At 43.4% G+C, this 16,396-nt stretch overlaps 2 protein-coding genes across 9 annotated transcripts; both read right to left on the reverse strand.

The window, feature by feature from the left end:
- On the reverse strand, window positions 130–9,194 carry LOC110432527 (probable serine/threonine-protein kinase DDB_G0291350). Of its 2 annotated transcripts, none has more exons than XM_021453154.1 (6): window positions 8,848–9,194; window positions 8,423–8,565; window positions 7,917–8,048; window positions 1,702–1,887; window positions 1,269–1,393; window positions 130–612 (listed from the first exon to the last, which is right to left on the reverse strand). In XM_021453154.1, the coding sequence occupies exons 1-6, from the start codon at window positions 9,041–9,043 to the stop codon at window positions 387–389; spliced, it is 1,008 nt and encodes a 335-aa protein (XP_021308829.1). In that variant the 5' UTR covers window positions 9,044–9,194; the 3' UTR covers window positions 130–386. The 2 variants fall into 2 exon arrangements, with proteins under 2 accessions (XP_021308829.1, XP_021308828.1); XM_021453153.1 differs by having other exon boundaries at window positions 7,917–8,057; window positions 8,848–9,185.
- LOC110432986 (putative F-box protein At2g02030) lies at window positions 13,307–16,396 on the reverse strand. Of its 7 annotated transcripts, none has more exons than XR_002450332.1 (5): window positions 15,965–16,396; window positions 15,818–15,872; window positions 14,474–15,725; window positions 13,664–13,708; window positions 13,307–13,477 (listed from the first exon to the last, which is right to left on the reverse strand). XR_002450332.1 is itself a non-coding variant. In XM_021454406.1 (4 exons), exon 3 carries the CDS (start codon window positions 15,617–15,619, stop codon window positions 14,510–14,512), a length of 1,110 nt encoding a protein of 369 aa, XP_021310081.1. In that variant the 5' UTR covers window positions 15,620–15,725; window positions 15,818–15,872; window positions 15,965–16,396; the 3' UTR covers window positions 13,307–13,708; window positions 14,474–14,509. The 7 variants fall into 7 exon arrangements, 3 of the variants coding, with proteins under 3 accessions (XP_021310081.1, XP_021310079.1, XP_021310082.1); XR_002450333.1 differs by having other exon boundaries at window positions 13,638–13,708; XR_002450331.1 differs by having other exon boundaries at window positions 13,664–13,732.

A 16,396-nucleotide genomic window follows, 5' to 3' on the forward strand; every position in this document is an offset into this window, starting at 1 on the left:
GCTGAAAGTATTGTTCGCTGATTTGTTGTGAGAAACACTATGGAATGGCTGACAGATTTGGTAGATAATCTCAAGCGAACAGGCTTCATGCATGCTTCATGCATTTTTACTGTTATGCTAATAAGAGCATAGAGAAGCAGCCCAAGTGCAAAGGCAATAACATATATCATATAGCAGCTTTGATGTTCAACTGACATTTTTTTACATGAATCATGAGTAATAAAGATCCCCAAACATTCGGTGGATGTAATAACCTGAAAGTTCTACAAAGAATCAATATTGAGCCTATCCAAGGACTGAATGACGTCAAGCATAAGCCAATTTTACATCATATTCACTCTATAATGCATAACAAAGAAATGAGACAATCGAAAATACAAGCTGGTCTAGGGCAAGTATTTTGCAATGAGCTTGTCAACATGAAGAAGCACATCGGAAATGTGCGGGCGCATTGCAGCTTGAGGTTGAAGCATCCAGATAACAAACTGGCGAAGCTCATCAGGATAAGGAGGTTTGGGTCCTGCTGGCCACTTCAACTGCCCGTTGACAATGGCAAGTTGCAGACTTCCTTCAGATTCACCAAGAGCATACTCAAATGGTGAAACATTGTACCTACAAATAGTTAATGTGATATCAGCCATTTATCAAACACTTTAAAACTCTAATTCAGCTGTGGACATGATACACAAATTATATGAGAGCCTGCTGACTGGATAACTAATAAGTACAGGAAATTGGTCAAGTTAATATTCAACTTATAATCTGTTGCAAAACGCTATAGCTGCCTACAGAAACATAACTAGACTTGAAGACAACTCATCCTGGAACCCTTCAGCCACCCAAAGAGTATCACAGAAGCACATGATTGACAGTTGTCCATAAATGTGCAATTCAAGCTTTTAATGGGACAGTCACTCTTCTAGTACTTATGAACATGTTATCAGTGTTGCTGAAAATAAGGAAAACGAACCAAACAGGACACAAGGAACCATATAGAATTGTCACAAACAGTCACACATAATAATTAAAATTAAAATTTGTTCCCAAGAACAAGTTAAGGCAAATGTGCACCACAGTAACTGAGAAATATAGAATTGTCACAAACAGTCACACATAATAATTAAAATTAAATTTTGTTCCCAAGAACAAGAAGTTCAGGCAAATGTGCACCACACTAACTGAGAACTGAACTACCACTACAATCAATAAACAAGGGAACTGATTCAAAGTTTGTCAAATTTTCTCATGCAAACCATGGATAGACTTACATGATAGCAAAAAGGGTGCATCCTAGAGACCAGATGTCTGTCCTCTCATCGATATCGGCATGGCTTGGGCAGTCCCATAATTCAGGGGCCCGATAAGGTGCAGAGCAATGCTCAGCAGCCCATTCCTACAGACACAATATGGATCAATAATACTTAGAGATGACTTTTAATGTACTCAGGTTAAAGTAAGATAAACTCTATGAGATTACGAAAAATCTAGGGGGACAATAGAACTTAAAGTAAGTTTGTTTTTTGGTGCAGAAACATTTTTGTTTTTTAGTGCAAAAACATTTCAATTCATCTGAAAGTAGCAGACAGAAAAATTCTGGACTACGGAGACACCTCTTTAAGATAATGAAAAGAAAATGAAAACTGCAATTTATCAAAAGAGATCTCTTATGTGGGAAAAAAACAGAAGGTAACACTGGCAAACCTGCAATTGTAATGCCTCAGAACGAGAACGGATTTCCTTTCTTGCAGGCCTTGCACTTCCAAAATCCATTAAAGTTGCAACAGGTGCTTGTCCTTTACGCCAGGTTATAAGAACATTACCAGGCTTAACATCATTATGGGCGTACGGAGGATCAAAGCTGTGCATGTGTTTCAGCCCTTCACACATCTGCAATTAGCCTTCCATCAGTATATAAAAGTAGCAGGATTGAAAAAGAACAAGGGTAACCATTTTCCATGCAAGTTATGATATCCCATTGTAACACTACAGAAAGATAACTGCAATGCTGCAAATTTAACTTTGATATGACAAGACTATAAGGAACCAATGGAACAAAGAAATACTTTACACATTGTACAACTTCCAGAGAAATCCCAATTTAACATTAGCAGACAGCACATTGCTACCAATGGGCTAGATTCTACTCAAGAAAAAACGAAACATGCAAGCTAATACTCCCTCTGTCCCTGAAAGCTTCAATTCCTAGAATCCATGCCAGTCAAACTTGTTTAACTTTGACCAACTTTATAGAAAAGAGCTTCAATATGTATAACATAAAATGAGTATCTTATAAAAATATATTCAATGATAAATCTAATGGTATTAATTTGATACTATAAATCTTAGCGTTTTTTTCTATAAATTTGGTCAAAGTTTTAAAATTTTGACTTAGGACAACTCTAGAAGTTGCAGCTTTCAGGGACGGAGGGAGTAATCAACAAAGTTACTATTTTTTCTCGAAAAACGCAGGAGATCTGCGTCTCATTGTATTAAGAAGAAAAGAGGGCGTAAGAACCCTGAACTTACAAGACAACCCGAACACAACTCACTCACACACCACATGCTACTGCAGCCAAAGAAACAACACAAGCTAACAAAAGCAACAAAGCTGGCAGTAAGGCGACCCACAGTTACCCTGTCATGGGCATAAAGAGGGGCGCCGTAGGGCGCAAGTGTCCTAGTTGGGCCTTAAGCCCATTAGTTTTAATTAGTGTCTCTCTTAGTTATTTGTCTATAGAAATAGTACCATATTGTCTAGGCACAAGAGGTGTTAGTCCTATATACCTTTTATATTCAGCCCATGGGGCACAATGGAAAGGAAGCAATGAATTATGAAGAAATAATTCTAGTCTCCCTCCTCAAGCTCTTGGCAAAGCATAAGGCCTAGTTATCCCAAAATACCCATCTCCCCATAACATCATCTCTCAAGCTCTTGGCAAAGCATAAGGCCTAGTTATCCTAAAATACCCATCACCATAACATACCCCAAGAATTAATCGCCTGGGAGATGGGCAGATAAGAGGGAAAGCCCTCGAGCCCCTGCAGTGGTCCACAGCCAGCGCTCCTCACCAGCCACCATTAAAGCCCTAGCCATACTTGGAGCCGCTCCATAAAAAACAGAGCAATTGCAATGGTTCCAAAGAGTCCAGGCCCCCAAAATAATTAGGGAACCAACCCCTTGCCTCACCAAATCAGAAGTGGCATTATTAGCCCTCTCCCACCAATCCAGGAAGGAGTTATCAGTAGGCTGGGGAGACAAGGCCTGGAGACCGACCTGCCGCAGCAGAATAAACCAAAACTCCCTAGTGAAGACACATTCCACCAGGAGATGGTTGATTGATTCTTCTTCTTGATCACAAAGCGGACAACAATCTGGGTGAGGCATTCCATGACGTGCAAGGCGATCAGACGTCCAACATTTGTTGTGGGCCACTAACCACATGAAGAATTGACATTTTGGTGGCGCCCAAGTCTTCCAAATTCTTTCCCATGGCGCAAAGAAACTAGCTCCTAGGAAGAAACCCTCATATGCCGCCTTGGCTGAATATTGGCCATTTGATGAAAGCCTCCAAATATGTGTATCCTCCCTTTCTGGTTGCAGAACAATGCCTGAGAGGATGTCCCACAGCTGGAACACATCAAGCAACACTTCCACAGTTATAGCCCCATGTATATCAGCAATCCAAGCCCGGTTATTGAGGGCTTCCTTGACTCTACGCTGCTTGATCCTTCTTTTAGAGATGACAGCAAATAAACGAGGAGCCAGTTCTGCTATACACTGACCATGCAGCCACCTATCAGCCCAAAAAAGGGTACGTTCGCCATTACCAACTTCCGAAATAACAGCCACCGCAAAGAAGGCCTTCACCTGGTCAGGGACTTGAATTGGTAGATGCGCCCAAGGGCGGTTTGGTTCTGTTTTCTACAGCCACAGCCACCTCATTCTCAATGCCCAGCCAAGGGTTTTTAAATCTGAAATTCCTAGTCGTCAGTTGGGCGGCAAACCTTTAGCCATGCTACAAGACAATGTCCTCCCCTCGCTTCCTTGCGACCATGCCAAAGAAAACCCCGCCTTATTTTGTCAATTGCTTTGATAGCCCAAGTTGGAAGATCAGACGCCATGACAATGTAAATAAGCATACCAGTGAGAACAAATTGAACCTGAATCATCCTTCCTGCCCTTGTCATCAACTCCGCCTTCCATCCCGGCAATTGATCAGCGATGCGGTCAACAATGGGTTGCACTTGACTCTTACTTAGCTTTTTCAATGACAGAGGCAAACCTAAATATTTGCAAGGGAACTCAGCAAGGGAACAGGGCAGCAGGTTTTGAATAATTGTCAAATCCAAGTGACCACATCTAATTGGCAGAACACTGCTCTTTTGAAGATTTGTATTAAGACCTGAAGCTTCACCAAATATTTTTTAGGATATCCATTGTCATAGAAATGTCGCTAGCCACTGGACAGAGGAAGAGTACCACGTCATCCGCGTACAGAGAGATCCGGTGCTGCATATTTCTTGCCGAGAGAGGCTGTAAAAGGCCCTGGCCATATACTGTTAATTTGACTGAGGTCGGGATTAACTTTCATGACTTAGCTGATTTGGATCTTCCCTTTAGTGAGGAAGAAGTTTGGAAGACAATTCTGCAACTGCCATTAGATAAAGCCCCCAGGACGGATGGCTTTACGGGATGTTTTTTCAAATCCTGTTGGCCAATCATAAAGAAGGACATCATGGTGCCAGTCTCAGCACTTTGGAGCAGGAAGTTTATGAATTTTAGCACTCTCAATTCAGCTTACATCACTCTGCTTCCCAAGAAGGATGGTGCAGAGCAGCCCAAGGATTTTCGGCCCATCAGCTTGATGCACAGTTTTGCTAAACTTAGCTAACCGGCTTGCTGCTCATCTCCAGCAAATGGTTTCGCCAAATCAAATCGCGTTCATAAAAGGGCGCTTCATATAGGATAACTTTATGCTGGGTGCAACAAACAGCTAGATATCTTCATCAACAAAACAGCCCCGCATACTCCTTAAATTGGATATTTCTAAGGCTTTTGATTCAGTTTCTTGGCCCTTCCTCTTGGAGGTCTTGCAACACTTGGGTTTCGGGCAAATCTGGAGAGATATAGTTTGTGGGCTGCTATCTTTCTCGACCACTCAAGTTCTAATGAATGGGGTCCCTGGAAAACATATCTCCCATCGGCGAGGTCTACAGCAAGGTGATCCCCTCTCTCCTAAGCTTTGTCTTGGTAGCTTGTGCAGATGCGATCCCCGGAAATGAGATGACCAATAAAATTGTTTCTCTTTCTATGACAGGCATGTAGGTGGAAAAGCTTAGTGTTGACATCCCCTTCCCGGAGCCATCCAATACGTGACCGCAGCCTATCAATAGTTCTGCTCAAGGAAGCAAGAGCAAGGCTGTGCTTCTTCAGATTATTTTTCAAGCATAATTCTCCAGGAGATAGGAGAAGATTATCTTGAGCTATCTCAAATTGATGTAAGATTTCCCGTGCCAAGGCAAGCTGAAACTTCACATTACCAACTGTTTTGCTGCTCCACCTCTGTAATCCCCTAGCGGTTGCTTTAAATTTCTGGCTTAGAGTTAAGTAGGGGCATGAGCTAGTAGGGACTGACGTCCATGCAGCAGCCACCACCTCCTGAAACCCATCAATCCTGGTCCAGAACGACTCAAAATGAAACCTGCGCCTTCCTACTTTATTGTCTTGAAGTCCCAACAAAAGTGGGCAGTGATCAGAATCCTCTGAAGCCATACTCTGGAGCAAGCAATTAGGGAATTTATCCTCCCAGTCTACAGAACAAAGGACCCTGTCTAGCTTTACCAAAGTAGGGGAGTCTTGCTGATTAGACCAAAGTATATTTATGACCATGGAGGGGAATTTCTTTGACTCGAGAGAAGATAGAATGACTCTTTGAGACATGGCAGTGATCTTGGTCTCCTGCACACAGACAATATCTGCACGAGATGAAACTACCAGAGAACGCACTGTATCTTGTCTGTAGAATTTAGAACCCTCACATTCCAAATCAAAATTTTTGTTGGATCCATTGAACACACGAAAAGAACGACCACAATCTGACCCAGATCAGACCTACATCACCAGGACATCCTCATCCCCGGGCTCCAGATCCTCAGGGAGAGACCAATTAAATAGTGCAGTCAGAGCCTGGAGATGGGAGTCCGAGAGCGGCTGCCCAAACAATTTGAAGTACTCTTCCTGGGCATGTTGAGTTATACCTTCATGCTCGTCAATGATGTTGAGGGATCTCATCGCCTTCTTCCTTGGTCTTCCCCTCAAGTCTGCAGGGATCACTTCAGCCTCGACACCAGCAAGCCGACGACTGCGACAAGGGCAGACCCTAGGTGGCACGGACTTGCTTCTATGCCTGCTGACGGCAGGGACGGGCAGCAGGCCAGTAGTATGTTGAGTTATCAAGTTAAGGAAAGTTGCCTGATCATTGGGTGGTACAGGGGGGTCTTGGAGGACATGCGCCACAACCAACGAAGAGGAAAGATCTCCCACAGCCACGGAATTAAGACCATTGCGGCTGCCGGAGGGGGCACCGTCGTAGCCACCGGAGGAAGCACCTTTGCGGCCGCCGGGGGTGGGCCTTCCGTGTCAACCAGCGTGGAGGCCAGAGGTGGAGTAGCAATAGCCGCAAGCCCACCCCCAACCAACGAGGCCCCGGTGAAGGAGACCAAAGCAGCTGCCGAGGAATAGATAGCCTGAGGAGCCACCATTGGCGAGGAGGTTGGGAATGGGATAGCAGTCGCAGCCGCCACCGCATCCGCCACATCCTCCCAGGGGGCCTTGAAGGGTGGCAGCGGTGCCTAGAGTAAACTAGGAGTGGCTTCACTGGAGTTTGAGAGCACAGAGGTGGAGTGACCAAGAGAGCAAAATCAGGGATGGGAGAGGAAGATGGTGGAGTCCGAGGTGAGGCCGGCAAATCCGTCGCCTCATCAGGGAAGATGCACAGAGGCAAACGCGGTGAGGCCGGCAAGCACTCCGTTGCCTCACCGTGACCCTCAGTTTCAGTCCCAACAATGGAAGGCCCAACATCATTTTGGGGCCCAAAGGTAGAGTCCACAGGCCCATGTGCGGCCAGCCCAGGTGTACTAGAGACGACCCACGGGAGCATTAATTCCTTCTCAACTGCAAACCGCACGAGCGTAGGTGAGTCCACCTATGGGGCCGCTTCACCCAACGATAAAGGCTTGGCGGCTGCTGTCATGTTGTTGAGGGGTTCTATCTCTGGGAAACCACGAACATCCAGCGTCCCCTGGAAACCCACGATCTGTTCCGGAGGATTCTCGAGCAATGAGGTCGCCATAATGCTGATGCTTGAAGGGGCCGCCACGTGGCCAGCGCAGACGAGGAAGCCCCCCCCCCCCCCCCCCTCTCAAGGAAAGGTCGGTGCCGAGATCCACTATCACCACGGTCCTGACCCTCCGGCGATGAGGAATGGCTCCGGCGATGAGGAACGACGGCGCCGCCGTCGATGAGCAGGAGAGTCATCTCCACCATCATCCCCAGCAGGGGGTGGCGGAGGAAGAGGAGCACCAGGCCCGAGCAGGATGGAGCACTTGACTTCAATGGGGTAGGACAGTAATCTCTTCACCGAGGGGTCCTCCATGGAAGCGACCGGAGGTTCAGTATTAGCCCAATAGAAATCAATATGGCAAAGATCAACTCTAATTATTCTTTTACATAGTAGTTTTCCTGCCAACAGTTTTGAGTTAAGAAATATTATGAGGGACTTGCAATAACCTATTTCATAGTGAACAAATAAACATTGGTCTCAGCAAATAGTGTTGTAATGTCAAAGTTAGTAATGACATCACCAAGAACATTGCACAATGATAAAATAGCCTTCTGGTCTCCTCAAATAACTGACCTGCCGGAATATTTGCAGAACATCAGCTGTGGAATAGAATTCCTTTCTTGAGAGCATGATGTTAGCGTTGTCGAACAAAGTACCATCCAAATGAACAGGGAAAAGTAGGTATGCTTCATGGCTCCAATCTCCCTGTTGATTCTAAATATATCAAGACAACACGCCTTCTCAACATGAGTAAATTTTGGAAAGATTAGTTGAGTAAAAACATCAAGTCCCTAACCAAAAAATAATAACTATTCGACCATACAACATTACAGCAGACTGTATCCACTTGTAACCATTTTTATTGCTACATCTCTCACATATGTATCAGATGCAAAAAGAAGGCCTCGATTTTTTTAAAAAGACACTTCTATAATGCCTAGCAGTCATGATGAAATTAGTCAATAATAATTGAACATGTGTTTAACCCTGCACTGCACATAGTTTGGCATATCAATATTCAGTTGTTTATAGCATCCCTAGGCGCATATAAAACATAAAAACAAGGCAGAGCAAATTACCTTGACCGCTAATACGGCATGATCAAGAAGCGGCAGAAGGTTGGGGTGATTGAACAAGGACGACACACGGATCTCCTCCCTCACCAGATCCAACTGCTCCTTGCTCTGTATCAGCACCTTCTTCATGGCATACGTTCCATCCTCTGAACAACACACCAACGGAAACATCTTCAGTTTGGTATTAAGAGATGTGGAATTGAAAAACAAACTTCCTCTCATTTAATCACAGCATCTTCTAACCGTAGTGGAAAAGATCTGCGAGATACATTAGCCAAATCAAGGAATGGGAAATTCGCGAACTACAAAACCACCCGCAAATCCTACTTTCCTCCCTTTCGGGCAAAATTTATTACCAACTGATCCAGCGCACCAAGTACGCTCACTGAGATGAAATCAAGAGCACGCGAGGTGGGGGCGCGGGGGACCTGAGACGTGGGCGGTGTCACGCCTGGCGACCGCGGCATCGGAGGCGGGCTGGTGCTCCCTGACGAGGTAGACGAAGGCGAAGCCGCCCTCGCCGATCTGGCGGAGGATGCGGAAGCGGCGGTCGTTGATCCAGACGTCGCTGCCGCCCGTGGTCGCGTCGTACAGCGCGTTGAGCCCCGACATGGAGCAGCCCATCTTCGGTTCCCTTCCTCTTCGGGCGCTCACCGCCGGCGAAGTCCGATGTGGTTGGTCCGGTGGGTGTGGGTTCGCAAGTCAGCCGCGTCCGCGCGGACAGACTCCAAGGCTCCTCCTTCTTATGTCAGTGACGGACAGTGTGCCTTTTCGTCCTTTACTAACGCCTTGTTTAGGCCCTCTTTAGTTTTCCACCTAAAAAAATTTCATTCATCCAATCGAATCTTTGGACACGGAACATTAAATATAAATAAAAAAATAAACTAATTACACAATTTTGAAAATCACGAGACGAATCTTTTAAGCCTAGTTAGTATATGATTAGCCTTAAGTGCTGTACTAATGACAGATTAATTATGCTTAATAGATTTGTCTTGCAGTTTCTAAACGAGCTATGTAATTTATTTTTTATTAATTTTTAAAAACCCTACGGACATCCTTTCGACATATCTGATGTGACACTCAAAATTTTTTCATCTCCAATCTAAACAGGGCCTTACTTCCATCAAAAACCAAAATTTTTCAAGATTCCCTGTCACATGCAATCTTTAGACGGATGCAGTTTAAATGAAATTTACGAGACGAATCTTTTGAGCCTAGTTAGTTTATGGTTGGACAATAATTACTACAAACAAACGAAAGTGCTACATTGTCACGAAATTTTTTGGTTCGGGAACTAAACACGGCCTAAGAGGGGTGTTTGCCTGTAGAATTTAAAATGCAAAATGTCAACTACTTTGCAGTAATAAAATACAAAATGCTAAAATTTAGTTTCATCCAAAATACAAAATTTATTGTCCTCATGAAGCCTCTTGAGGCTCATTTTGGGTTTTTTTGGCTCTTGAGGCCAAAATCCAAAATGAAGAATAACTACCTTTTTGCCAAATATTTTGCATGGTGTTTAATTCCATTTTGCAAAATGATGAACCAAAACTTAATTTTTTTTTGAAAAAATGGGAACTAAACACCCCTAAATTTCTTTTTTACGGGATCGGGATTAGTTTAAATTTTGTTTAAAAAATAAACACACAAAATATCTCCACGTCTTGAAAAATGAAAAACAAAAGGTGTACATTAATAGATGATGAGATGAGCTCAGATTAAATCGTTAATTTCAAAGTCTCCTTTTTGTGAAACTTGTCACGGTCTGACCTGGAGCTGGAGGTATTGTTTTTGCTTCATGTCGAAGCTTGCAATTGGGCCATTTGACCTGGAGGTATTGTTTTTGCTTGAAGTCTGAGGCTTTGTTTACTTCGATCCAAAACTCAAAATTTTTCAAGATTTATCGTCACATCGAATCTTTAGACACATAAATAGAGTATTAAATATAGACAAAAATAAAAACTAATTGTACAGTTTAGTCGAAATTTACAAGACAAATCTTTTAATCCTAGTTAGTCCATGGTTAGATAATAATTACCATAAACAAACGAAAGTGCTACAGTGTCGCGAAATTTTCCCGTCAGAAACTAAACATGGCCTAAGCATGCACGCGATTCATTCCCTCAAAAACATAAAAAGATTAGAGCACTCACAATGCAGACTCTATCATAGAGTCTAAAGTTATTTGTTATCTCGAACAATGTGGACTTAGTGTAAATAAGACTTGGAGTCTTATTTTTTCTACCTTTTTCTTTAATAAATATACTGTCACATCAAAATACCATAAATAATATGTACTTAATTGTCTTAAACTCTGTGATAGAGTCTTGCATTGTAAGTGTCCTTAGCCTCTAAAAAACATATGGAGATTAGAGACGTAAACGGTGATTAAGGTGCTCAATTATTCTTTTTGAAATTGAAATTTCGTTTGGAGTTTGTTGACACTCCTTGCGCATAAAAAGCATCACAAGTCAAATGTTGGCACATCCACCAAGATACTCACAATTTTTTTTACAAAAGATAACAGTACAGTTCTTGTAGATGCAGCAACCGTAAGTGCCAGCGTAGAAGCATTTTGTCAACCACTTTTCATCAATAATTTTGTTTAAACTTATCTGTTATATCTGTCGGTAAACAGTACTTTTAGTTATGGTTTATCACCAAACTCAATAACAAAGTGGATGGTTCATGCAGAGGAGGTTCACGTGTGTGAACCATGAAACTGAAGCTAATGTGCTTCTATTTTTTTTTTCTTTTGAGTGAAACAGAAGGGGCTTGGCCCTACTGGAATTTATTAAAAGTTAAAACAGAGAGTTACAAAGGAAGAGGGAGCGCTTAAGAGAGAAAAAAAGTAAAAAAAAAAACAGGCTAGCGAGATTAGGCTAGATTTTTAAACTATAATCCTATCGAGGTGAAGTAGTACTTTTTGGCGCGCGATAGGAGCAGCATAAACTTTGAGCCTTGGATTGAAGGCTGGACTTGGTTAAAGATTAGCCCCTTTCATGCTTTCAAAGACTATCTCTAACAACAACATCTAAATACAAAACTCATTCACCGTTTGGGTAGGGCTACAGCTAAAGGTTCAATACCCATTTGACATATTCTCTAATAACAGCACCCAAAAGAGAATTCTTTCTGCAGAGGATACTTATATTTAGGTTGTGCCTCTCAAACAATCCAAAATGTGTCTTCCATATAAGTACTCTGTTGGAAGCCAATTTTGGGTGTACTACCACCCATTTTGTGTTTTGGTGCCCATATGAGTTGCTTGTTGGAGACGGTCTAAATTGTCCAATACATAATTATTATGATCTCTACGAAGAAAGACACTTGAAGATATTTTTTGAACATTTCCAAGTTCTGAAGGAAGTTCATCTGTTGATCTCTCTCAATCTACAACTAGTTGTAGCAGGATGTCGCAAAAGGACTGTAAATGAAGAGTTGGCTCAGGGATTCTTCTATTAATCATTGCATAGAACACATTCTCTGGTGCTTAATCTGTCCTTAAGCAATAGAAGTGAAGACTTTGTGCTTGTTTTGATAAGAGCTTTTCCAAATCCTTTTGAAAGCAGGATTAGATTGTGGCATGACCACTCAAATGCCTGTATTGCCTTGGAGACTAGAAAAACTACTTTGCCTGATGCAGCTCCAACTGTCTAGTTCTTTCATTAGTGTCAGTTGCTGAAAATCTGAGTTGAGTTGCTTCAGTTGAGCAAATGCTTGATTTGACAAAGGCAGGTGAAAGAGGGATGACAAATCAGGACATTTTTTTTTTTCTGACTGCAATTGTGGTTGTTTTGGATTTTACAAATGAGAACAACTACTAGGCTTGCTTTTACTTAATTCCCGCAAGCATTGCACAATCTGCTTGGTATATGCAAAGTCAACTATCCTGGCTAATGGCTACTACTGAGTTCCTTGCAGTTCAAATTTCATCACGCAAATAACTATTCATCAAACACAAATCCAATATCTTTACCCCCAAACAAATTAACATCGTGCTATTTGTTCATAAAATGTAGATAACTAAAAGCAGAGGATCAACAGTTGATAACAGTCATGTACGAAGATTTGTAATGGTCCTGAGTTCCTTGCAATTCAAATTTAATATGCAAGTAACGATTCATCAAACACAAATCTAAATATCTTTACCTCAAACAAGTTAATATCATGCTTTTTGCTCATAAAGAGAACTAATGTAGTTAACAAAAGTGGAGGATCAACAACTCAGCACACTAATACTTAGATTAAAAGCACACATGGCTGAGAGAGGACATTTACGATTGAAGGTTTTATACACTATACAGCAACACGATATACATGTCATAAGAAAATTGTCATTTTGAACAATTCTCACCATCATCTAAGTCAAGAGAAGCAGCAATGTGCATAATTTCTTGCCATTGATTCATTATTATTGCAACCGTTAAAAATCTTCTAAAAGTACAAACCAGATTGACACCCTTCCAAAACTGAGCTTTATGTTTGGTTTATTCATAACAAGAACAGAAAGGTTCTAGATAGTTGTGCAAACAAAGTAAGAAGAATTTCTACTTCTGAAAAGAGCAATACTGTAATTTCTACTTCTGAAAGAGTAATAGTGTCATCCTCCTAATCTGGGTTTGGGGGGGGGGGGGGGGTGACTTCCCCTTGATTAGACAGAATTGGTGGATTTGATGGAGATTAGAGGGAAAAGGGCGGCTGCCATAGGCCTGGCCATGCCTAATGGAGGGGTAAAAGTAGTGGCAGCAGAGTTATGCTAAGGATCTGGCACGCGGAAGATGAGCAGTTCTTACCAAGGGGAGGGGACGGCCCAATGCATGGTGGAGGGCAGCAAGGGCGTGGACGGCAGCAGCGCTAGGGCAGCAGGCACACGTGAGCGGGGAGACAAAGAAATAAAGGGTTTTATGCCAAACTATTCTGTTTAATTGAAAGGATACATCTCCCCTTATATTTATAGGGATGAGTCTACTAGGTGAGATGTGCAGCGCGCTGAAGTTCACGCTGGGTCCAATTGGCCCGTCTTGGGTTCAACACCTCCATAGCCCGTCACAGCTGAATTGGACCGTGACAAATAGAGATATTAACATGTGACAGAGATATAATCGACTCAGAGTACAAATCTAAAGCAGACCTTTAACTAGATCAACCTAGCAGTTCTCAACATCCTAGTGCAAGCAGCACCAGCTAATGTGGTTCGGTGCATAAAAGATACCTTGTGGAGTTGTGGTTCAGAAATACCTTTTTCAAGCTTCTTAGTCACTTTATGCCCGAATATGACCAAAACTACAAAAGGATTTTCCTTCAACACTAGAATATAAAAAACAGAATAAATGACAGTCTCCATACTAACTATTTTAAATAAGATAAAAGCCAAGAAAATCTGACTCAAGGAAGTATTCAAAAGCTCATAAGGAAAACGAGAACAAACCTACAACAATTATTGAAAAGAATTTTTTTCCATGTTTGTAAAGAATACTACAATGAAGTAACTGTATATATGCATCACAGCAAATGATGCAGGCAGCCAACAATTCTTCGGACACTATTTACGGGTATTGGACTTCATCTACCTCGAATGGAAATATTTCCATGCAAATACTACTTTCATCAGATGCGCGGTATTTATAGACATTTTAATAGACACAGCTAGAAAAATTGTTATCAGCGAAATGTTTAAGTGTAGCAGAAAACATCACACGGTACTCATAAACTTTTTAATTTACAAACCATCAGACTACAAGAAACTTTTTGGAGGCAGTATAAAAACAGGTTCAGTGTTTACATCAATAATCACCTAAGCTATGAAAGAAGAACTAATGAAATACTCCTCTGAACTTGCCCTATCAACTTCTCGGCATAACAAGGAATGACCAGATCAATTAGAATGTAGAAGAATGAGTAGTTAAGATGTTTCGAAATTGCAATTATTATCACTAATTAGAATCCAGAACAGCACACCATCTTAAGCTGACTAACATGTAACAGCTTGGTCCTTATATAAGAAAAAAGAAATAATAAGACAATGTAATGATGTAAACTGCAAACCACCTTGAAAGCAAGGGGCAGAACACCACTGTCAGTCAGTCATTGTATCTGCTTGAAGTAGTAGTCTTTACGCAGTGGAACTATGCTCTCAATGAAAGTATGTGTGCTAAATGAAAAGTCAAGCTCTGGCCAGGCTGTCGTTAGTTCTTCTGAACTTGAACTTGGGTCAAAACAGTATAGACTCCTAGCCAACAACTGCACCCAAATCTTTCCTTCGTGGAAGAGCGTGTGTTTCGGAGTAAAATAACATGAAGGCATCAACCAAGGCAAGGAGAAGTGGTATCTGGGAGTCCAGTCCTGCTTATCATGGCTATTGAGCATCAGGATGTCCATTGTACGAGGCGGGCCTTCCAGTGCACCATCCACAATCAACAAGCATAACTTTCCCTCGAGCTCTGTCAAAGAGCAATGGCCTCCATAAGATTTGCGCGGGGGAAGCATCATCACATCAAATTTTTCACTCTCAAGATTCAAGCAGTTGATACGCGATGAAGCAATGTAGCGAAACTTTGTCAGATAGTACACCATCCCATTCACATGCACCCCTCTGTCCGTCGGAGCCCCATGAAAGCTCCCAACTTGTCTCCAGACACCAGCTCCAACTGTGTATATCTCACATTGTACCTTGAAAGAATCAATGTGAGCTCCTGGATAGAAATGCACAACCTTGTGTTCCCTTTTTTGTGGGCAAAATCCCAAGCAGTGCCAATTACAGGATGAGAACTGGCTGCTCCCTGCCGTGTACATTGGCATCGGCAACATTAAAGATTCACCTGTCGTCGGGTTCAGCACCTCCACAGCTCCTGTGCTATCGCCTAGGCACAGCAGGCCATTGCAAGAATTGTGCACAAAGACGCTCCGAGACGCCGCGGGCCTCGACAGCTGGTACATGGACTTGTCGTCTGCAAGCACCATGGCGAGCGACCTGTCATTTGCCCGGTCGTTCGCAAAGAGCAGCAGCTTCTGCTGGCCGCGGCTCAGGTGCTCATGGATGAAATGTGGATCTGTGAGCACGGACATCCACGACTTGCACACCAATCTGCATGCCGCGAGCGCACGGGCAGGCAGCCTGCGGAAGACCTCAGTGAGGGCATCGTCGCAAATCAACCGGGCAGGATCCTCCACTGCTCTAGCTTTCTTGTGCTCCATCAATTCCCCGCTAGGCCAAGACAAGTCCGCGGCTAGCTGAGACGGCGCAACCCCCAGCACCCACTGGTTTTTGCATCCACAAAGCAACCGCGCAAGATTTCAGTTTCTGCACAAAAAAAAAAATCAGTACTTTCATACAGCAACAATAGCAATCCGCAAGGAACTATGGTCCTTATGGGAACTAAAAGAATCTCATACCTATCATACAGCCACGGCCACCTCGCAGGGCAGGATGCCCCGGCCCCTAGTAGTCCTTGAACCAAGGAAACAAACCACACAATCTCAGCGCAACAAGCCGGAAAACAAACGAACCGAAGCGATGAAACGCCGGCACGAGATGCGAACCTGCATTGCAGCCGCCGAGACGCCGCGCCTCCTGAACCCTCGCATCTACCTGCCAGGAGGAGCAGCGCAATTAACGGCGGCTCTCCACACGGCCCCCAACGAACTCAGCAGCACATGGTAGGTGCGGGCGACCCGGTGTCGAGTTCTTGTTTGGTGAGAAGAATCCCAACCGACCAACCTACCGGCCGGCGAAACCGAAGGCGAATTCCTCTCGAGTCGGGCGTCGCGCGAGGCGGAGATCAACGCGGAGGGACACGACGAGGTCGAGCGGGACAGCGCATCGGGCTCACCGACCGATCGGAGGCGGCGGGGCGGCGACTTTGCCCTTTTCCTCCACCCGTTTCCGCCTCCTCGGTCGCGTTAGCCGCCGGCTTTCGGTTTGTTTTGGAAGGGGGTCGGGGTGGGGAGATAACGAGAAACGGAAATTTGGGT

The sequence above is a fragment of the Sorghum bicolor genome, chromosome 2, assembly GCF_000003195.3.
Source record: "Sorghum bicolor cultivar BTx623 chromosome 2, Sorghum_bicolor_NCBIv3, whole genome shotgun sequence".
Taxonomy (NCBI): Eukaryota; Viridiplantae; Streptophyta; class Magnoliopsida; order Poales; family Poaceae; genus Sorghum; species Sorghum bicolor.

Excerpts from the sequence above, each read along its gene's own strand:
- LOC110432986 (XM_021454406.1), bottom strand. The coding sequence starts at position 15,619 with ATGGAGCACAAGAAAGCTAGAGCAGTGGAGGATCCTGCCCGGTTGATT.
- LOC110432527 (XM_021453153.1), bottom strand. The coding sequence starts at position 9,043 with ATGGGCTGCTCCATGTCGGGGCTCAACGCGCTGTACGACGCGACCACG. Across the intron at positions 8,566-8,847 it reads TGACACCGCCCACGTCTCAG|AGGATGGAACGTATGCCATG; the intron begins GTCCCCCGCGCC and ends TGTGTTGTTCAG. Across the intron at positions 1,888-7,916 it reads TTCTGCAAATATTCCGGCAG|ATGTGTGAAGGGCTGAAACA; the intron begins GTCAGTTATTTG and ends GGCTAATTGCAG.